This window comes from Podarcis gaigeae (genome assembly GCF_964106915.1).
Source record: "Podarcis gaigeae genome assembly, chromosome: 10".
NCBI lineage: Eukaryota > Metazoa > Chordata > Lepidosauria > Squamata > Lacertidae > Podarcis > Podarcis gaigeae.
The window spans coordinates 24440553-24463028 of record NC_139686.1 but is presented as its reverse complement, the minus strand read 5'-3'; the positions used below and the strand labels follow the sequence as shown (position 1 = coordinate 24463028).

Genomic DNA, 22476 nt, shown 5'->3' with positions numbered 1-22476 from the left:
AATTAATTGGGCATTCTACTTGTTTGATGAAGTACAAGTAATTTAGAACCTGCCTATTATAGCTGTGAATAACTTCTGTTGTAATAGCAGAATTGACAAAATAGCATCAATTCCTATTTCCAATCCCCTATATTTTTAAGTAATTATGTTCTGGCTTCTGAATAGTGTACACTTTCTAAAACACAGATGTGCTCCATACCTTTATCAGTTCTGATTATTAAGCATCTCCTGTAAAATGGTTAGCAGGTTTTCCTTTCCCACTTTTCTTCCATTGTTTCTCTTTCAACAAGGTTGTTGTAATAAGAGATTAACTTTGCTTAATTTCAAGGTAAGTAAATAAGCACCTCCGCTGCCCCATACAGCAAATGGTGTGAACATTTTAATTTTGTACACATGACAAGATTTTACACCAAGTAGTCAGTTAAATAGTACAAATTTACATTGTGAGGAATGTTTAAAAAATGCAACTTAAAAAATTCTCTCCTGCCCATAACCCTAAGCCTCCCCCCAACATTTTACATTGAAAAAAAACCAAAACAAAACAAATTTAGTTCACATTCCTGCTTCATCCCAGACACAGGATACTATTTGTGAGAGTGCATTTTACAATTCATCCTTTACATCTGTGGGCTCCTGGAAGAGAGACAAAGAAAAGACTTACGTCAAATGCTTTAAGGCACAAACACTTGCCTATAAAAGAATGGACAAGTGTCTCAACATTATTTCTAGGCCTGCTATTATGCAGTATGCCATTTTTATTCCTATTTGCAAGGTTTACATTACTCAGCTTTAGAGCAGGAATAGCCAATGTGGTGCACTCCAGATACCGATTGATTCCCAGCTTCCATCATTCCTGACCACTGGCCATACTGGCTGGAACTGATAGGAAGTAGAATTCAATAACATCTAGGACACCACACTGGGCCAGAGCAAAAACAGTACTCCAATTATTAGCAACTTTAAATAAGTCCAAACAGTTTGCCTCTATGTTAGGCCTGCTCTAATCAACCAGAAACACAAGATTGTATTATTTGGATAAAGGGAATGTGATGTCCTTTTGAAATATACATATTAGAATTCCATTTTCAATTATGTAAAGTTTTGCACCATCCCACACAATAGCACTAACCTTTGATTCACTGTCTTCAGCATCTTCATCAGCTTCTATTTCCTCTTCCTGTTCTACCTCTTCAGCAGCATCTTCTGGTTCTTCTGGCTCTTCTTCCACCTTTCAGAAGTAATTTTATTTAGTGAACAAAAAACCAACCAAAAATCTGCCAAAATACTTTCAATCAATACCAAGTGTGATTTTGACTGTACATCTGCAGTCATGGTACATTATTGCGCATGGAATTTCATTTTGGGGAAGTAGTATTAAATTTAAGTGTGTGTGTTAAACTGGATATTTGGCATAGGGAACCTCTGGCTCGTGGGCACAAGCTCCCAATTCGGGTCCTAGCATTCCCTCTCCCCAAAAGTGTATCTCTCTAGTTAAATTTACACCAAAGTAGGTATAAGATGAACTATGCACAGATTACCTCATGTGATGTATAGCAGCTGAGTCTTAATTTCAATTATGTTCCTTTTCTGCTCAGACAACTGTTTTCTTAATTCTTACCTTTCTATAATTATCTAAGTGGCCTAATAGCTAGCTAATAGGACATTTTCAGCCTTGCTTTTAAGTAATAGCTAGTTACAGTTCTGTTATAACATTTGACCAGATTAGTATGTTCCGATTCTGTACTGAATACCACTGTGTTTCTTGAATGAAGAGCCAATTAAACTGAATTGAAGGCTTATGCCAATTGCCTTGACATTTTAACCAACCTTTTCTTCTGGGTCAATGTTCAGGCTCAGACGAAGCATTCTTTCTACCCTTTCTCCATATTCCTTTGTATCGGGTAGCAGATACCCTGATCTTAGGGTAGCAGTCTCAAATAAAACCACAGCAAGATCAGCAACTGTTTGATCTTCTTCATTTTCCTGAGAAAGAAGCAAAAAATTAGCACAACAAAATGAGCTTGTGGTCACTGGGCTGTCATCCATGTAGCCAAATAGGCTGCAGCATGAGTTACACAGCATTTGGTATTTTGTTACAGGTAGAAGTAACAAGTTACTTTAATACAGCTTCAAAAGGTAGATTTCAAGTAGGTCCAGCAGGACCTGACAATACAGATGCCCAGAATCCTGGAACTTTCTTACCTGAATACGTCTGAGCATGTCTTTTATGAGGGGATGCCTAGGGTTTATTTCAAATGTCTTCTTTTGGCTTGCATAGTAACTATGAAGAAAGAATATTTAAGGTTAACTAAATGCAGTACTTTCGTATGAGACTTTCAAAAAGAAACTTGCTAACCAGTAAAGATACTTAAAGAGGCAACCTTGAGTTGTTAATTTAATCTTAGGCAAAGACAACATTGCAATTTGTAGGAAGACTAAGTGTTGTGCAGTGCAATTGTCCGTATGTTTATTCAGAAGCAAGTCCCACCTTCAATGGTTTTCACTCAGATGACTGTGCCTAGGATTACAGTCTAAGTGTAAGAAACTGCCACAGTGTTGGTATGCATACCAAACTTGCATAGAAAATTCGCTTCAGAGCCTCAATATCAAACTGCAAAATGTTTAATATGAAATGTTCCAGAAGGCATTTTTGAAATACTGACTATTTGCATTTACATTGCTTATGGGATAGTTTCCAGTTGCAATGCTAAAATCTCCCTCTCAGCTAGCAAGTAAGTGACTTGAGTTCTACGCTACAAGGCCTATGAGACCTTGAAGCTGGGGTAACAGCAAGACAGCTTTATGATCAGCCAGGTAATATAGCCTACAAGTTCTAGGTGGGAGTGCTTTATCCAGAAGACTACTGGCAGATGTTATGTTTGACTTATAAATTCTTTAACTAGAAAACACTTAGGAAAAATTCTAAATACTTACTTTGTAGAAATGTCTTTGCCTGTCTGGTAAGCCTGAGCCTTCATAATTCTTTCCATATTGCCAGACCATCCATACTGACTAGCCACAAGAGCACATGGAGACTGAGTTAATCGTTGAGACAACACTGCTTTTTCAATCTGAAAAAGAAATATTGTTGTGAGTTCAAACGTAGCACAGAAATGCATCAGTAGAAGAGTATGAGTTTCCTTAGTATGTACATACCTTATCCTTCAGAGCTTTATCTTTCATCCAGTTTAGAAGGGGTTCATATTCTTTTTCTAAAGCTTCACGGGCTTCCTTCGATTTTTCACTCTCCTCAAACTTTACGCCTTCTTTAGCTACATTCTGGAACCTTTTGTTATCAAACTCTGGGAGAGCCTGAATGCAATATTCATCTACCGGCTCAGTCAGATAGATTACTTCATAGCCTTTTTTCAAAAGTCGTTCTACAAATGGTGAAGATTCAGCCTACAAAGCAGGTGTACAAAATACTAGTATAAGCACACAGTACTGCAAGATCCAAAATGCTGAATGAGGTATACTTTCACTACTAGCATACATTTATCCAGCCTGAATAAGGCATTAGTCTTACTTTTCTAGAGCTATAGCAACATCTTTCTGCAATGGAAGTTACAATCACAGTAGGATTCAATGATGAAAAATAACTGACCTCCTTTCTGCTTGATCCAGCCATGAAATAGATTTTATCCTGTTTCTCCTTCATTCTTTCTACATATTGGTCTAGACTAGTCAATTCAGACTCATGGTGAGAAGTTTGGAAGCGAAGCAATTTTGCTAGACGAGTGCGATTTGAATGATCCTCAATCACTCCAAGTTTGATGTTTGTTCCAAATTCTTTCCAGAACGTTTCATTGTATTTTTCGTCAGCAATCTTTTTAATCATATCAAGTGTTTTGCGGACAAGTTTCTTCCTGATAACCTAAAAATGATTGAAAAAGGACACTTGCATATGACAGCTTTCAAGAACATTAGGAGTTTTGAAACTCTGCAAGTTGTTGTGTCAAGATGCATTATGATGCATTCTTATTAAATATTCCTATTAAAGTCAACCCTCCTGTTTTTTGCTAATACACACCCATCTGCCTGTTGATTATGGCTTAACCCTTGAATAAAGGAGAAAACTCTAGCTCTGCCTCTAGACAAAAGGGAGATCTTCAGAGTCAAACCAATTGTTTATATCAGGGGTCAACAAACTTTTTTAGCAGGGGGCCGGTCCACCGTCCCTCAGACCTTGTGGGGGGGCCAGACTATTTTGGGGGGGGGGTGAATGAATTCCTATGCCCTACAAACAACCCAGAGATGCATTTTAAATAAAAGCACACATTCTACTCATGTAAAAACATGCTGATTCCCGGACCAGCATGGGCCAGATTTAGAAGGCAATTGGGTTGGATCCAGCCCCCGGGCCTTAGTTTGCCTACCCATGGTTTAGATACTTTTAAGTTCTACAACTCATGCTCTTAAGCTACATTAAGACATCCCCTGAAAGCTATTGCTGTAAATGACATACCTTTAGCAGTTTGTGTTGCTGGAGAGTCTCACGAGATACATTTAGAGGAAGATCATCTGAATCTACCTGCAATTAAAAAGAACATTTTATAGAGAGGCTTAGCAGTAAAATTGGAGTTGAAAGTTATCACTGCACGTTATTTCTGAAGACACTTACAACACCCTTGACGAAGTTAAGGTACTTGGGCATCATATCATGGAAGTCATCTGTGATGAAAACTCTCCGGACATACAGCTGTAAGACAACAAAGTTATTAATGACCGTTTCTTCTTTTTAGGAAGCAATAAAACTGCTTGCACAGGGGACTGCATCTTGAGATTCCTGCATTCCAACTCTACAATTCTAGGATTCTAGGAAGAAATTGACAACATTTTTACCTTTATAAAATCACTCTTTTTGGATCCATATTCATCAAATAAGCCACGTGGAGCAGTTGTCGGAACAAACAAAATGGACTTGAATGTCACCTCTCCCTCAGCAGTAAAGTGAATGTAAGCCATGGGTTCATCAGTCTCCTGCAATAAAGTTACACAGAGTTGGTGCTTTCTTGATTCAAGTCAGAATCTAGTTTTTTTAAAGTGTACCTCATACCGGCAGCAAGTTGAGACCACAGCACGGCAACTATTATAAGTACTTTCATGGTTATCTTACTAAGCTCTAGACACATGCCTTGAAAATCAGCGTACCAATTTCATCCAATCACATTTACTCATGCCCCCAACCCCATCAAAGCAAGTTTTGACATTTAACACTGCAGTTTAATTTTTTTATCCCAATATGCTAAAGCAAGCACACCTTAGAAAATGATTTGTAGAAAGCCTTGTATTCATCTTCTTCAACTTCTTTAGATGGTCTCTGCCAAATGGGCTTGATGTCATTCATAAGCTCCCAATCCCATACAGTTTTTTCAACCTGTAAAGTATTTTAGCATTATTTGCAGAACTCAAGTTTTTACATGTCATGTAAGTTAAATGGTGGCAGCTGTCTACACTCTAGCTGGCATGGTACTCAACTAAATATGCATCACACAAACATAATAGTTGCTTTTCCTGTCATGTCAGTAATTTATGAATTTGGAAATTACAAGAAAAAAAGAGGACAAAGTGTTGAGACTGTTGACATCAATCAGTATCACTCTAACTATAGATGTACTTGCCTCTGTCTATGCTATTTGTATTATTGGGCCAAATAATCAGAAAACTATGTGGGACCTGAAACAAAATGCTGCAGAGTAGAATGCTACTGTTCAGGATTTTACCCTATCCCCAACATTCTCTAAACACCGAGGATGCCCAGGCTTCATGGGACTGTTTTGGGGTCACCACCCATGCAACTCATGTTCTTCCAAAAAATAAAAAGGTACTTCTTCAAACCTTTGTGTACACCCATCTAGTGGGAGGCTAGTGACAATTTGGCTAAAGGGGAAGCACTTTGAGAGTTAAAAACCAATAGGCATCTGATTTTATTTCAAATGTTCTGAAACCACTCTCCAAAAATTGTAGCAAATAGATTTTTCATCTGGAGATATGCAACCCTAAACCTATGTATACACATCTTGTTTGGATAACCTTACTAACTCAGCCAATTCCAGTTGGCAGTTGTTTTAACATTAAAGGTATATATAACATGAAGAACTATTACCATCTTAGTTTTTGGCTTTTTGTCTTCCTCTTCTTCCTCCACTGCAGCTTCTTCATCTGTTTCCTCTTTCTCCTTCATTTCTTCTTCCTCAAGAGGCTCTTCTACAGTTTCAGTCTGCAGAAATAGTTAATGTTGCATTCACATATTTGGTGAGAAATGTTTAATTAAATAGGGGAATATTTGCTAAGGGTGTAAAATCCATCACGAGCACTGAAAAGTGAGAACTGAACTTTAGCAAATAAGTATTCTACAGATATCCAGCAGAAGAACCACATGCTGAACCATACTACTCACTACTACATGTAATTCTTAAGTGTATTATGACTAAGTCTTAAGTTTCCAATTGTCTAGCAGCCACAATATTGAAAGTTAATCGTGTTTCAGCTTTTTGAGTCCAGTAAAACAGAGGCATCCTTAACAGCTTAGGGTTAAAAAGTGCCTTGTAGATACTACTGTATGAACTGATCCAATAAGAAGCCCTCTGGCTATGGGAGCACATTTCAACATCAATTACAATGGAGACAGAGAAACGAAATTATCTTGCTTGGTAGTCTCATTTGCTCAGTTGGGATCTATTGCTCATGTTAAACTGGTTTATCATAGATAATAGCAACACTTAAAGCTTTGTTTCCACAAACAATCTTTAAACTTTTATATAACTTATGTTCTTAGTATTTTACACAAGTCAGCAATATTTTAAAAAGTTTACCTTGCTACTCCACACATATATAGGGAAGTTTATGAACTGTGAATATTTCCTGACCAAGTTTTTAACTGTATCCAGCTCAAGATAGTCTGAAGCTTCTTCCTTCAGAACAAGACTGAGAAATAAAAGGAAAAATGCATTGTTACATTTAGTTCAAAGCAACATATTTTACATCAATTTGCTTTTCATTTAAAAACTGAACTACTTTACCTACAAGCTTCTAAACTAAGTTATCTGAACTGGAACACCAATAAAAAATTACCAGACCAGCTCTTTTACTATGTAAAATACAACTGGTACGTGCTACCAGCATGTTGGCAGCTCTGTCTGGATACTCCAAATAATTACACATTTCTCTTTTCAAAAACAATTTTACCTGATTTGAGTATTAGCAACCTCTCTAATGCTAATTTGCACTAGATATAACAATTACATTAGCTTTTGCTAATGAGCATGTTCTAGGAGTAATAGGCTTCTAGGAGTTCCATTGCTAGAGAAGTTCAGCAACTTTTAAATCTGATCACTTATCGTTCATAAGGCTGTTCTGATAATTTAGCAGAATCTGATTTTCAGCAAATTGCCATGGGCAGGGAAGCGAGCGAAGGGAATAATTTTCTAAGAAATTTCAGGACATGGCAGTTATATGCGTGTACATTAAATGTTACAGTTGTGAGACAGTTGTGAACTATGAAGATAAATGGCAAATCTTTGCTCTCAATAAAAAATTAGAAATTCTTCCTTTCCCTGTGAAAGAGGCAAAAAGTTGGCCACCTCTTGAGGGAGGATAGAATGTCCTTAGATCACCAAGTAGGTTTTGGCACCAATATTTTCATCACAATAAGGCCCTTTTTCTCTAGAATGCTCCCTTCCTTATCACAAGTTGCAACTGTGGCTTTTTGTTGGGAGATTCAAGAAATACACCAAGCTGCATAAGGAACAGATTAGATATTACACAGCCCTTGCAGGAACTTGTGCAAAAAGATGTTTTTGTCATTTATCTCAATCTCTCCAATCCACATGGGCCATTATTAAATTAAGTTTGGACTACTTTTACCTTTTAGAGATTCTAACCAAGGCTGAAGCAAGTATTAAGCCACACTGTTAAAATTAAGTTTTAGATGGACCTATTTTTGGTACCATGCAACCAACAAGAATTCTAAGCAGAAAAACTTGAAGCTTTGTATACAGACTCAGTTTTAATATGACTCTACATCTGAGAAAATACGATCAGCTACAAAGTTACTTTCTAGGCAATTCTAATGACTTCTTCTCAATGATTTTAATGATAAGACACTTAGAAAAAAGAAAATGTCTGTACCTTACCCCAAATGTTTTAGCTTTATATGCAACATTGATTACAGATGCTAGGCATCTAGCCCCAAAGCCAACTGTTACCCATTGTTACATAGGATGAACACATAATTGATTAAAATCAATTTTTGCACTGCAACTTCAAATATATCCTAAAGGATGCAAAATTCGGTAACTAAACCATTATTTTACAACTAAAGTTTGCATTATTTTCACTGTACAAAGAAATACCTAAAGTAATAAATAACAGATCGTAAGATTTTTACATGCTGGCTATCAGCATTAATCAATCAAATTAATATTAACCAAGCTATTCTTTAAATAAATTTACATTACAAAATAAATTTAAGCACTGCACATTATTTCAATAGACCAATAACGAAATGCTTTTCTGTTCTCTAGCAGCACAGTATAATTAGAGGTTTATGCTGCAGATGCTACAGCATATTATACTTGGGAAACACTATGCACTACTTTCAAAACAAGCCACATGTTGTAACAGTACAGAGTTCTGCAACTTGTTAGCAAAAAGATCAAAAAGTAGACATCTGAAGTTCTTGCTTTTCCCAACACATAACAGGTACAACACCAATGACCTATAGAAGCCAATCCCACTAGAGATCATCCCAGTGAAGGGACCTCAATCCTAATCCTAGGCAGCCTGAAGCCGAGAATGCCTTCAGCCTTATCTTTTAGAATCTGGTGCAACAGAAGTCAAACATCTATACTTTCTTCCACCCATGAGTGAAAGTACTTGCAACACTTACGTTATAGTAGTGCCTCGTCCCAAGCTGTTTCCTCGAGGATCATCAATTACAGAGAATTCATTTGAGTCAGATTCCCAGATGTGTTGGGTGTCATTGTTGTGCTTTGATGTGACAATAACCCTGTCTGCCACAAGGAAAGCTGAGTAGAAGCCAACACCAAACTGACCAATCAACTCAGAAGTTGACTGGTTCTCTTCCTGCATCTCAGTTATCTTACTTAGAAATTCACTTGTACCAGACTTGGCAATGGTACCCAGGTTTTTTATTAGTTCTTCTTTAGTCATGCCAATGCCAGTGTCCGTAACATGAAGCATATTCTTCTCTTTATCACACTGTAAAACAAACCCAGTCTGAGTGATTATCAGTTTAACATATCACTGTTTGAATGGTCATCAATGTGCATGACTTTATAACTGTTTACACTGCAAGACTGTGCAGGACATTATATTTCCTACAGCCAGTCTTTTCCTTTATATGCAGTAAGAAAATAGCATGATGTCACTTCCTAATTTATGGATTCATACCCCACCAGGTGTTGCTGGACTACAGTTCCCACCATCCTTGACCACAGGTCATGCTGGTGGGAGTGGGAATCCAACAGTATCTGGAGGACTACAGGTTTCCCACCTGTTTTAAAATATATTCTCAAAAGGTAGCTTAAAATTATTTTTAATAGTAACACACACCCTCCAAAACTGCTGAAGGAATCAAAGTGGCATCTTACCTTGATTTTTATTGTGAGTTCTTCATTACCAAGAAGAGCTTTTTCATCAGTTAGTGAAAGCAGTCGTATTTTGTCTAGAGCATCAGATGCATTTGAAATCAATTCCCTCAAGAAGATCTGGAGTGAAATTAAAAAAAACCCAGTCAGGTACATACATACAAAAATTTATATAAACTCTGTCTCATATTATATATATAGCTTACCTCTTTATTTTTGTAAAGAGAGTTGATAATAAGTTTCATCATTCTGTTTACTTCAGCTTGGAATGCAAACTTTTCTGACTTCTCTCTAATTTGCTTTATTTGGGATGCATTTAAACCATCTAACTGAATAGACTCCTCTTCCCTGTAGATAGAAATACCAGGTTATCCATTAAGACTTTTTTTCTCCAAGTAGCAGTAAACTGATTTTTCTGCAAACATAAATGTATGTTCCTTGATGCAATTAGAATGCCTCCAATACACAGGCGAACCAGATGGCCCAGTCAATCTGTGCAAGCAGAAGGACATAATTAAATGTCACCAAGTTTCCTGACATGATCAATTGGTCTCAATTGATCCAGTGTGGTGTAGTGGTTAAGAGCAGTAGACTCGTAATCTGGTGAACCGGGTTCACGTCTCTGCTCCTCCATATGCAGCTGCTGGGTGACCTTGGGCAAGTCATACTTCTTTGAAGTCTCTCAGCCTCACTCACCTCACAGAGTGTTTGTTGTGGGGGAGGAAGGAAAAGGAAAATGTTAGCCGCTTTGAGACTCCTTTGGGTAGTAGTGATAAAGTGGGATATCAAATCCAAACTCCTCCTCTTCTCACAACAAAGCCAAGCAGCTTGTAAAAGATGATGTCTCCTGTGGCCATACACATGCCAAATGCTACAGAAACAGCACTTGACAGGTTTATCCCCCCCACCACTCATGTATTATGAGTTTCTATTTTCGTTGCTGTCTATTTTCCAAGGTAGTTTTCTGATTTTGCATGTTCATGACATCTCTAGGTTGCAAAGTCCCAAAATACCAACACAATGGAAACCGTTGCTTCTTGTTTTATGCAATTGCAGTTTTCACTGCAAGCGAGTCAGTGTTAAATAAGCATTCAATGTCTTAGGCACACTAGTCCTCTTTTGGAAAAGTAAATATGCCTATTGGATTAAGACTTCATTTTAACAATAGTTTATTTAACAAAGCACCAGTACTCACAATTAGATTATGACCTAGAACACTTTGTGCAAGTTACTTTGTGTTTGATAAGGTCGCATTTTTCCAATTTGCCAGTTAAGAAGCTGGCAAACATTCCACAAGTATGTCAAGTGTGCAACCTCATGAAGTCAATCATTTTTAAACAAGGTATTAAATTTGCACCGCAATCCCAACTACCTCTATTTGAAGGTTTGTTTCATTTAAGCAATCTGAGGGGAAAGTGTTGAAAGAATTAATTTTAAAACAAACCTCTGAACAACTTCATCATCGGTTCGAGATCCTTCCCTGCTTTTACCAAGGTCATCTTCCACTGTGCCATCTACATCTACCTCATCAGCTTGGACTGAGGCTGCAAAATGAATAATTTGAACACATTAGTATCAAATCAGTCGCTCAAAGGAAACTTGCTGATCTGTACACCAGAAACAGGGAAACATCTTAGGTTCAAGTAGGAAGTGGGGCCCACCAAGCCCTCCATTCCTTGTATGATACAGGCTTGCACCGCTCCATATATTTGTTGCACCATCGATGTGGAGTCTCTCTCAAATAAATGCATAGCAGGGTATATGGGAAGTGAAAACCATTTTGAATGAAAAAGCAAAGCTGATGAAGCAATCTCAAGCCACCTCCCAGCATTAGGTGTGATTGGCCAAAAGAGCCAACTAAAAGGGGCAGCACCACGGACCAGCTAAAAAGTTCTGTCAAATTTCTGATGGATGGTAAAGAGAAGCTGCTGCGCAAGCAGGCAGCAAATGATGGTCCCAAGAGAGAACAGTGAAGTCATCTCTCTGCTCAGCCCTTCTTGCTTAGTTAGCATAGTAGGACAAACGTGCTGGGAAGCGACAAACATGGCTGCTATCCCCATCCAATGCCCCAGTCCAACGCTGTCTATTAGGAAACTAAGTTAGAATTACAGTCCTCCTGCGGACCACTTTTGCTTCATTCTTCACCCACAATGAAGAATGACAACCCACCACAAAGGTCTCCTGCTAGGGCAGATATCGAAGTGTTCGTAATGAATACTTAAGGGGGGGGGGGACTTCGCCTCTCCCCTAATCGTCATTAAAAATTATTTCAACCCTTCCCCCCCCCCCCGCACCCAAATCCCCTTTTGATATACAGAGACTGAATTAACAAGCTCTGTGACAACGGATCTTCCAACAGCCAAGTAAATGCCACACACTTTTCGCACACCCGTTTCCTCAGAAGTTAAAGCGCCACTCGGGACTGGCTGCCGGGCGTTGGGCCTTAAGATTGAGCAGGACATCCTCAGAAAGTTAAGCCTCCTTGAGGGAGGACCGTTATACACACGAACTCTCTCCCCCACCGCCGCCCACAATTTAAGTACCTTCCTCCTCACGGGGGGGGGGGGGAGTATGGAACGAAGACGTCCGTCCCCCCCCAAAAAACACAAAACTTATGTCCTGAGGTAAATAGAGTAAGCCCAAGCACAGGGCGGCTGAGGGGAGGTCGCGCCCTCAACGGTCCCGCTCGCCCACCCGCCGAACCTTCCAGAAACGCCTCCACCCCCCACCGTCGCTCACCGGCCAGGAGGAGAACGCAGAGGAGGCCGAGACCCCAAAGCGGCTTCATCGCAGCGGTGCTACCCTGGCGCGGCTACGGCGGCACACCTGCTTCCCACGCGCTCCCACAAGGAAAGGGACCGGGAACCGTCGAGGGACAGGAATTAAAAGCCCTCCCCCTCGCTGAGAGGCTTCCTTCCACTCGCGCCCCTTGGACGGCCAAAGCGACTAATCAACGTCAACCCGCCTCCCTCCTCTCAGGCTTATCACCAGCAAACGCCGCGAGGTGGGGGGAAAGAGTTCCCTCGCACTGGCCAATGGCAGCGCACCACGCCAAACACGCAGCCAGTAGGAAAGTTGGAGGGGAGGGGCGGTGTTCGCCCCCTGCCAATCGGAGCCTTCCAGGTGAGGGTTCCCGGCGCCGGAGCGTGGCTGGGTGCGATTGGCTGTTGCTATGCTGATGAGCCAATGGGTGTCAAGGGCGGGAGCAGCAGGCCTTAGTTACTGTCTGGTTTTTCAAATTATGTTTTTTAAAAGTTTATTTGCCGGCTTTCTTCTCTCTGGTTGTATCCCTGACAACTAAGCATGAGATATGACGTATTCTTTTTTTCTTTTAAAAAATGTACAGATGCACGTTTTAGGGACCCGACCATGTACTTCCGGGGCAGGTTGGACAAAACTACACGTTACTATGACAACTTTCACTTCCGCTTTCCTACGCCTCACGTCAAACGTAATTAAAGTAGATAATCGGGAATGAATTAACAGGACGGCTGTCCTTCAGCATCAGTTTTCCTCTCAGAAATGTATTTTTAGAGCTAGTTGTAAAAAAGTAAAAAGTTGTTGTAAAAAAAGGTCTAAAATAAAGTCTGCAAGGATGGTCCCATCTTGCAATGCTCCATAGGGTCGCTGTGTAGGTGCAGGCCCACGATTGGTGTTCTTGCTTACCTCATTCCTGCTTTGCATGCTGGGACCGCCCTCTTACATTGCCCTGTGGGAGTTGTAGTCCTTTAAAGAAAATACATTGACTAGGCATGACTTTTTGAGTTTCTTAAAGGCGTGGGACACCTCAGTAGGCGGACCGCTGACTTTTAATTTGAAACAGCTTTAATTTGATTCACGCATTAGGACAAACCACTGTAAAGATTTCCTTAAGTTTCACAAACTTTATCACCAGTACTGCGAGGGAACCTCACCAAAAGAAGAATGCTGAGGGTCTCTGATTCACTCCCTGGCATCTACAGGGAGGGCTGGGAATAGTCTTCTGCCTGAAGCCCTGGAGAGAGTCACTGTACACAATGCTGAACTTAATGTATTCCATGTAAAAATACTCCTACAGATAGAAAACTTCCACAAGGAGGAGAAGGCTAGGTTAGAACCTTTCTCCCAACCATCTAGTTTTCCATGTGGAGGGATTTCGTTTTTATTTGTGTGGTATGAGGGAGAACAATTCCTATCCTGTGAGACACTACCTGCACTGTGAAATAGTACAGCCCCATTCAAAGATTGATTGTATTAGTATTTTTTTGGTGCACAAGAGTGCGCAACTGTTGTGCACTCCACACTTCTAAGCAATGAGAAGTTGCAGAGGCTACACTGTTGGACTTGGTGTCCATGGGAGGAGAAAGCTGAAGTTTGCAGCGGCTTTATAGTATTTGTTTTATTTATTAACATTTAAGTTTTGTTGCAGTTGCCTGAATTTAGTAGCACTGAGCAGAAGCGTATCGCTTTTAACAGCTGAAGATCTGGCAATTAGCCTTTTTCCCCTAGAGCTACTTGTTGGAGCATGCTCAGTATGTAGTATTTCTGGTTGGGCTGACTTCTGATCTGACCAAGAACGGCATGGACAGGTTTGCTGACTCTGTTAATTTACAAACTGGTTTTTACTATTTGCAGGTATGTATTAAAAGTATTCATTAAGTGTTCTCCTTAAAATAATGAAATAAATATATTTGTTTTAGGAATGGTTAGATGTTGTTTTGATTTAATCAATCTGGTATCCAGGATTTGGGATCCTGGAAAAATCCAAACAGAAACTGAGCCTAGGTAAAAATTAAATAAAAACATTTAAAAATAGAAAGCCTGAACCTAAGATAGCAAGAGCTATACAAAAAGTATCTGGAAAACTCAGAAGAGAAGAAAGCAGCCCAGTGTAAAATTATTACAGGTAGCAATAATTAAATCTAAAAGCAAAGTGAAGAGATAAGTTGCAGCACAAAAAGATATTAGAAAAAGCTGCTTGAGTATAAAAGAGATGAAGTCAAGGTGAAGTTCAGAAAAGAAACTGTCACGTCTCTCTGTTCCCCAACATCCTAGAAACCTTTTCCTGATTCCATTTTAATACCCCACCCCACTCTACCCTCGCTCACAACAAAACTTGTTTCTGTATTGGTGAATAGAAGGTGACCTGCACAAACAGTTTTCCATTGTTTTAGGAGTTATCATGATACAAGTCTTATCAGGGTATAGAGAGTCTCAAGGTCGTCACCCAGTGCCTCATGGAGCAAAACGTATTCTGCCTCTTTCACACTAGTGCATTGTCTTAGTGTGACTAAGGCACTGTCAGCATTTCTGCTTCTCGTACACTCCAGAAAAATGTATCTACCCCTAGCTTAAGACAGGCATCCAGGGCTATTTCCATTAAGAGCCAGAGTCTCAGTCTTGACCAAAGTTTTATTCCATTCCATAGTTTCAGCTTGCACATATTGCCCTCCTAACCTGCAGCCAAGCTCATTAGCACCACTGATAGCACACAGTGTTTGAGAAGCTTCTTTCATTCCTGCTATTTAAAGCTGCCAAAAGTTCTATCTAGACCACTGTTGTCTATTCAAGATGATCAGCAGGTCACTAGGATCCTTGGCAGGGATCTTCCCTTTCCTTCTGGAATTTTCAGTCTTGCTACTCAAAATTACTTTACCCAGACATGCCAGGAACTGAACCTGGGACCTTGTGCATGCAAAGTATGTGTTCTACCGCCAAATTATGTAGTGTGTTTTATCACTATTTAGACATGTTCCAGTTAACCACTAGAGGAACCTCCAACAACAAAAACACCTGCTTGCTTCTTCACACAACTAGTAAACCACAGTCTCAGAACTACAGCCCTATATTCTGACACTTGAGGTTTTAGCTACCAGAGTAAGGTTGTTACAGCAACATATAAAATAGGACATAACTATTGCCACAAGACACTTAAAAAGTGTGATATGCAATGTTAATCAAACTCAGAGTAGGCCCATTTAAATCAATGAACTGAAGCAATATACTGTACTGAGTGTGACTTAGATATATATTGCCTTTCTGTCCAGATTTGCCTCCCGTGTTTATAGGTCTGGGCTACTGAACCTCAAGGCCCACAATTTGCCTTCACTAGAGATATCTGAAAAGTGGGAATTGTCTTAAGTGTTTAATTGCAAATGATTAATTGATTTTGTGTGTGTGTAGAATACAAATACTGGATCCTGAACTGCAATGTGAACCAACCCTTAGTTTTCACAGAACATGTTGGCCTGGTAAATGCATATATATATATATATATATATATGAAATATATAAATGATAAATGATATATATATAATTATTTGCCTTTTGATGTTCCGTTTAATGAAGTGCCTGTACAACAGTATATATACCAAGTACTGATATGACTTATTAAAAGCATTTGGTGTCCCATTAAAAAAGGAAGTTCACAAATTGTACCAGCAAGTGTCTCACGGATTCCAAAAATTAATGTCATAGTCTTAGAATAAATGATACAACACGTGCTTCCAGCTTCATATACATGGAAGTAACTTGAAAGTTACACAATTTGTCACCCAGAAAAACTGACACAGCATTGTGTATCTCATTCATTTTCAAGGTGGCTTTCCTTATCTGCTATATATCTTCTCTATTGTTTTTCTCCATTGAACATTTGTAAACAGAAGTTTTCTCTCATTTACGCTGCTTATTAATTATTTACTGGAGTGACAGAAGCTAAAAAACACTGGATACCATAATGTTTTATAAACTAACTCTTTTAAGTAAAGATCAAGTCACTTAAGGGTTCTTCAGATACAGTACAGTAAACAAAAACAAGAAGTGGATTCCCAAATGCATATTTGGGCCATGTGCTTTATGCAAATAAATATTATGTGCAGGTGAAAATAGTTCACTATTTCAATTACAATACTAATACTCTGTACAGTATACACTATACATTTTAAACACATTCAAAATACATTATTTCCCTCAAATAATTCTGAGCACTGGAGTTTACCCCTCACAGGGTTACAATTCCCAGCAACCCTCAAACTACAGTACCCAGAATTCTTTGAGGGAAAGAATGTGCTTTGCATGTGCTTTAAAGATACTGTATAGTATGTATGCAGCCTGACATTATCAGATTATTGGGCTAGGGTTGCAGTCCCATACATTGCAGGTAAGCAACCTAGATTTGTCCTACTCATCTATCCCTTCATAGTTCATTCCTGTTAATCTGAGCCACTGTGACTGGGAATCCCTGCTCTCCTCATCTCCTCTCCTCCCAGACGGATCACCCTTTCCTCATTAAAACAACAAAAAAACAGGCACGCCCCAAATTTAAAACATATAAAACAATTGTAGCAGCAAAGTTGTCAAATGCACCAATAAGACTTGCACAGGCCAGGAACAAGCTTTTCTTTGCGTTTTTTCTCTCCCTTTGCAGGGACATGACAGGGCTCAACCTTTCTATCTTATCAGGTATTACCCGCTCCCCCTCTCTATCTCCTGCCACAAACAGCAGTTTCAAAGGGAGATTTCTTGTTATGTGAATATGCAAAAAGAAAAAAGTCTGTATATAATTAATTCATGGTAAAGCCAGTCCCATCACAGTTTCTCCTCTTTAACTTGAGGGCCCATATAGAAGCTGATTTAAAGTTACCTTTGTTTGTTTTAGGAAAGATAATAGCTGATATTGCCAAAGAAACTCCAGGATATTTACGGTAGTTCACTATACTAACTTGAAAACATTCACTGGGTCACAGCACACCCTAGTGGAATACGCGTTTGTTTTTCCCTGGGAAAAAATGAAGTATTTTTGAGTACCTATGGCGCTGTGGGTTAAACCACAGAGCCTAGGGCTTGCCGATCAGAAGGTCGGTGGTTTGAATCCCCAGGACGGGGTGAGCTCCCGTTGTTCGGTCCCAGCTCCTGCCCACCTAGCAGTTCGAAAGCATGCAGTGCAAGTAGATAAATAGGTACCGCTCCGGCCAGAAGCGGCATAGTCATGCTGACCACATGACCCGGAAGCTGTACACCGGCTCCCTTGGCCAGTAAAGCGAGATGAGCGCTACAACCCCAGAGTCGTCTGCAACTGGACCTAACAGTCAGGGGTCCCTTTACATTTACTTTATGGTTATAAAATTATTTGGAAAATATGCAAAAAAATGTTGCTAATGTAGCTTTTACTGCATAACACTCTTACACAATTGTTAAGAAAACTTGCTGTAGGAACACACCATGATTTTTGACCATAGCTGTCAACTTTTCCCTTTTCTTGCGAGGAATCCTATTCCCTTTAAAAAATACTCTTTTAAGTATTGCACCACACTGGTTCTCACATCCCTTCTGTGCAATCCGTTCTCCTTTCTGTCCTTCTGTTGTGGGAAACTGCACCCCTCTTAAAAAAAAAATTAAAGATTTTGTTGATTTACAAAAGTGTGCAATGTCTCTCTCTCGTGTTTTTCCCCCATGTAACATTTTTACAAATCATTTTCATTTGTTGAGACATTAGGAAGAAAAGGGGGAAAGAGGTGGAGGGGGGGAGAGATGGGTGAGAGTGGGGTCAGGTGGCAATGTTTCTATTTCACTTACTATATGTAGGGTTCGGTGTCAGCGTTGCTTGTGCAGGTTCTTTGCTGCTCACTTGTGTTCCTTTGGTGGTGTGAGAGGTTGGGGTTGGCCTAGGGTGTGGTTATTCATTTGTGGTTGGCTGTGGTGGTCTTTTTTTTATGTGTGAGTTGGGTGGGTGGGAACTGCACCCCTCTTGACATATTGTATCCAGAACTCTGCTGTACCTCCAAAATTCCGCCAGACTGTCAGTATTTTGTAGGAGGGATTCAAGAACATACTGGGAATTTAGGTTGTGGGTTAAACCACAGAGCCTACGACTTGCCGATCAGAAGGTCCGTGGTTCGAATCCCCGCAACGGGGTAAGCTCCCGTTGCTCTGTCCCTGCTCCTGCCAACCTAGCAGTTCGAAAGCACCTCAAAGTGCAAGCAGATAAATAGGCACCACTCCGGCGGGAAGGTAAACGGCGTTTTCGTGCACTGTTCTGGTTCGCCAGAAGCGGCTGAGTCATGCTGGCCACATGACCTGGAAGCTGAACGCCAGCTCCCTCGGCCAATAGAGCGAGATGAGCGTCGCAACCCCAGAGTCGGCCACGACTGGACCTAATGGTCAGGGGTCCCTTTACCTTTACCTCGTTAAAGAGGATAAAACTGCTGTCATTTTAGCACAACAAATGTACAGTACAAATAGCGCCTGCATTTTCTGATTTGCTGGCACAAAATGGTGGCTAATGATGTGAGGGTAGGAGGAGCACCTAGGCCTTATCTTTCTTAATCTGCATTCCTCCTTTCTCTGAGGAATGGATCTGAGCAGGTAGGTTTACATAGGCTTTTGTGTATCTTCCACTTTGCTGTCTGAAGCTACATTGAATAACTATGAACAGGTTGTTCTGAATGTGTGCATCTATTTAGAGCTTGCGCAATGTCCTGGAGCCATTTACTTTGTGCAGTGAAAAGACAATGGACAATTTACATGCTTGTTGCTAATGACGTTAAAAGAGAACTTGAGCCAGCTTTTTAAAAAGGAGCAAGAGACAAATTTGCTTCTCTTCTGAAGTTTTGAAAACTTCCATCCACTCCTGATTGCATCCTTAAAGAAAAACTGCACAGAACTATAATGTAATATGTAGTTTGGGCATCAGACCCTTAAAGTTTACAGTTCTGTTGTTGGCATCTGTCTGTCTTGAGAGACAATGGAGTGTGCCTCCGGGTGTGAAGTTCCCTGGGGGTGTCTAATTTATATTAAAATACAGAAAGAATCGCCATGGCACAATGGATCAGTGCATCTTGCTGTTAATCAGAAGGTTGGTGGTTTGAGCCCACCCAGGGATGGCTATGAGCAGGATTCCTGCAATGCAGGACAGGAAATTGGACTAGATAACCCTTGTGGTCTCTTCCAACTCTGCAATGTTTTGATTCTATGATCATGAACAATAAAACTACAATAGTATAGAAATAGCCAGCAGCAGGACAAATGCATAGTCACCCAGCAAAAAGTGATCACATTATGATCACATAATACACAAGGCAATGGTTCTGTACTTCCAGAAACACACATGTTGAATAGTAGGTAGACATAGCAGACGACATAGCGATTCTTCCAAGCATCTCTTTATTTGTAAGCTGGAACAGAACTGAACAGCACACAGCTCAGCCGACCTGCTTTTATAGGCAGCCGGCTGTCAACATTGTAGCAACAACAACCCAGGGTTTCCCGCCTAAAATAACTGACGTGGACCTGAGTGAAAACTACATACACAATACTCGTGGTGGCCAGGGTGAGAACTTCAATACATAACACCCCTCCCCACCGAGATTAGGCGTTAGTTACAATCGTAATGGTTTTCTTATATACAGCACTACACGTAATGGTTCAATTAGGCACAAAGCATATCGGTTATATTTCACATACTTCCTTTAGACCAACAGTGTTACATGTCCAACAACATAGTCCTTTAAATACGGTCTACTGGCCTTGTGGATTTCCTGGGCAGAGAGTTCAACAGCTTCTGAGGCCACGGCCTCCTCAGTGGCTTTCTGCAGTATGAGGTCTGGCTTGGCGAGGAGATGCCATTGCAGACAGATGTCCCAGACCCCGCAGACGATTTGATCCATCAGGGCATCATCTAAGTCTTGGAACTCGCAGTGCATTGCAGCCTGTCGGAGGGCGGCGGTGTAGTTGTTAATTGACTCCCCCTCTGCCTGGTTCTGGTGGAAGAACGCATGGCGGGCAGCAATCTTGGACGGCTTTGGGGCGTAGTGGTTGTGGAGCTTCTCTTGAATCGTGTCCCAAGGTGCTGCCTGGACTGCTAGAGGTGCAACCGATGCTTGGGCCATCGCGAACACTTCGGGACCACAAAAGGCTGAAGAAGAGGCCCTGCTTCTGCTCTATAGACCCTCTTGTCAGCTCATTTGCTTGGAGGTAGCAGTCAAACTGAGTGAGGTAGGAGTCCCATGATTCAGAGGCTGGGGCAAATGGTGGTAGAGGCACGAGTGAAGCCATGGTTCCAATGTCGACATGGAGGTCGATGGATGGAACACAGTGCTCTAGCCAGATGGTCAGCTCTGAATTGGTTCTGCTCCGTGATTTCACTCAGTGTTTCAGCTCCGTGATTCAGCTCATCTCAGAGGGTTGCCGCGTCTGGTTGTGCTCTGATGTCCATCGATCCCATCCTCGTCGCCAGTGTAAGTTGTGGGTTGACATAGCAGACGGCACAGCGATTTCTCCAAGTATCTCTTTATTTGTAAGCTGGAACAGAACTGAACAGCACACAGCTCAGCCGACCTGCTTTTATAGGCAGCCGGCTGTCAACATTGTAGCAACAACAACCCAGGGTTTCCCGCCTAAAATAACTGACGTGGACCTGAGTGAAAACTACATACACAATACTCCTGGTGGCCAGGGTGAGAACTTCAATACATAACAACACAGACCATGAAATTCCTACTGGGTAAATTAATGGGTATTTGTAAAATTGGGCCAAGTACATTATTAGCCTTGTAGTGGAGTTTAATCATTTCATGTATGTAAGGTATTCTTAGAAGCTTGGAGACCTGCAAATTTGTTGACATGGCACTTTTTGTGACTAAAATAGACTTCAGCTAGTACATGGCTCCATAGGAGGTCTTTTAGCAATGAAAGTGAGAGATTGTCTTACATTATGGACCTCTGCTTCCCACGCTCTTTTCCACTGAGGTTTTATAAATGACTCTTAGGCAAAGAATGAAGACTCCAACATTTGAAGGCAGAAATCCTGCACATATTTACCTGGAAGACCCCCCTGAACACAGTGGTACTTCACCTTTAAGTGAGCCTAAATCAGGCAGCTCTCTCCCTGCCAATCTAATTCCATAAGGCAGGGATGGCAAAAAAAAATCTGATGTCCAACAGATATTGTTGGACCACAGCTTCCACCATCCCTGACCTTTGGCCATGCTGGCTGGGGCTGATGGGAGGCGGGAGTCCAATAGCACCTGGAGGGTACCAGGTTCCCCATTTCTACTATAGGACTAACTAGCCTTAAAAGGAGGTGAGTTTAAGTATTATGTGGGTCACACTGTAAAGCAGAGTTGGGCAACCTTTTTTTTTCTGGTGAGGTTTATTCTATGGCATGCATGGATTGTCTGACACATTGTAAAATCGCTTTGAGATGTTTTATAGGAAGTGATTCCTAAATGGAAGTAAATGAATAATATAGGGTTTCTTGAAATGTTTTCTTTTGCAATATATAGAGCAGCCCTCTGGGTGAGACGGTTGCCAAGCCGCCCATTCGTGTTGATGCCTCACCTGGAAAATAACAACAAGGTCATTCTACCTCACAGAGATGTTGTGGACAACACCTGTACCAAAAATCTAAAGAACTTTATACAAGAAAATTGCTAGATGGTTTTGTCCTATAGTGATGGGAATCCCCTATGCTGTAAAAGTGGAACAGTCCATGCACAAGAGGACCAAAGTAAGGACCGAAGGGTTGGAGAAGAAATGAAGGAATGAATGAAAGCCGTCTCTAACAGGGAAAGGACCACAACTCAATGGCAAGATATTTTGAACCACAAAATGGTGTCCCCTCCCTCCCCAGGGAAGAAGTGGGGAGTGAAAATATCCAACAGGAACAAGGGGGGGGGGGTAAAGATCTACAAAGGTGGGAGATCACTGTGGTGGCAACAGAGCAATGAATTCCTTGGAAGCTGGCTCTGCCACCTGAGGCGGTTGCCACACCTTGCCTCATGCATGGACTGGCCCCAAACTGGCAGAGCACATGTTCTGCATGCAGAAAGGTATTGGGTCCAAACCCCAACATACTGTGCATGTCTGGGAAATGCCGACCTAGGCCAGA

The 22476-nt window shown here is 40.8% G+C and overlaps 2 protein-coding genes across 3 annotated transcripts in view; one reads left to right on the top strand and one right to left on the bottom strand.

Annotated features, from left to right (window-relative positions):
• Positions 1-357: 357 nt before the first annotated feature.
• Positions 358-12747, bottom strand: HSP90B1 (heat shock protein 90 beta family member 1). Of its 2 annotated transcripts, XM_083700207.1 has the most exons (18): positions 12351-12747; positions 11056-11155; positions 9818-9959; positions 9615-9731; positions 8891-9222; positions 6816-6927; positions 6107-6220; positions 5261-5377; positions 4843-4980; positions 4622-4699; positions 4466-4531; positions 3605-3874; positions 3157-3402; positions 2935-3071; positions 2203-2281; positions 1828-1983; positions 1130-1228; positions 358-633 (listed from the first exon to the last, which is right to left on the bottom strand). In XM_083700207.1, the coding sequence occupies exons 1-18, from the start codon at positions 12397-12399 to the stop codon at positions 604-606; spliced, it is 2382 nt and encodes a 793-aa protein (XP_083556333.1). In that variant the 5' UTR covers positions 12400-12747; the 3' UTR covers positions 358-603. The 2 variants fall into 2 exon arrangements, 1 of the variants encoding a protein (XP_083556333.1); XR_014555579.1 differs by lacking the exons at positions 358-633; positions 1130-1228; positions 1828-1983 and having other exon boundaries at positions 2203-2714; positions 2758-3071; positions 12351-12605.
• Positions 12748-14163: 1416 nt separating this feature from the next.
• The window catches only part of NT5DC3 (5'-nucleotidase domain containing 3), a 45666-nt gene continuing 37353 nt past the window's right edge, over positions 14164-22476 (top strand). The window contains exon 1 of the mRNA XM_083700505.1: positions 14164-14225. The gene's annotated coding sequence lies outside the window, so the exon portion shown is untranslated. The remainder of the gene's footprint in view (positions 14226-22476) is intronic.

What these genes read in the sequence shown, in the direction of transcription:
- HSP90B1 (XM_083700207.1), bottom strand. Translation starts at nt 12,399, where the DNA reads ATGAAGCCGCTTTGGGGTCTCGGCCTCCTCTGCGTTCTCCTCCTGGCC. An exon ending in AAAAGAGTGATTTTATAAAG is followed by an intron (nt 4,700 to 4,842) that starts GTAAAAATGTTG and finishes GTTGTCTTACAG; the next exon opens with CTGTATGTCCGGAGAGTTTT. An exon ending in ACATTGACCCAGAAGAAAAG is followed by an intron (nt 1,229 to 1,827) that starts GTTGGTTAAAAT and finishes TACTTCTGAAAG; the next exon opens with GTGGAAGAAGAGCCAGAAGA.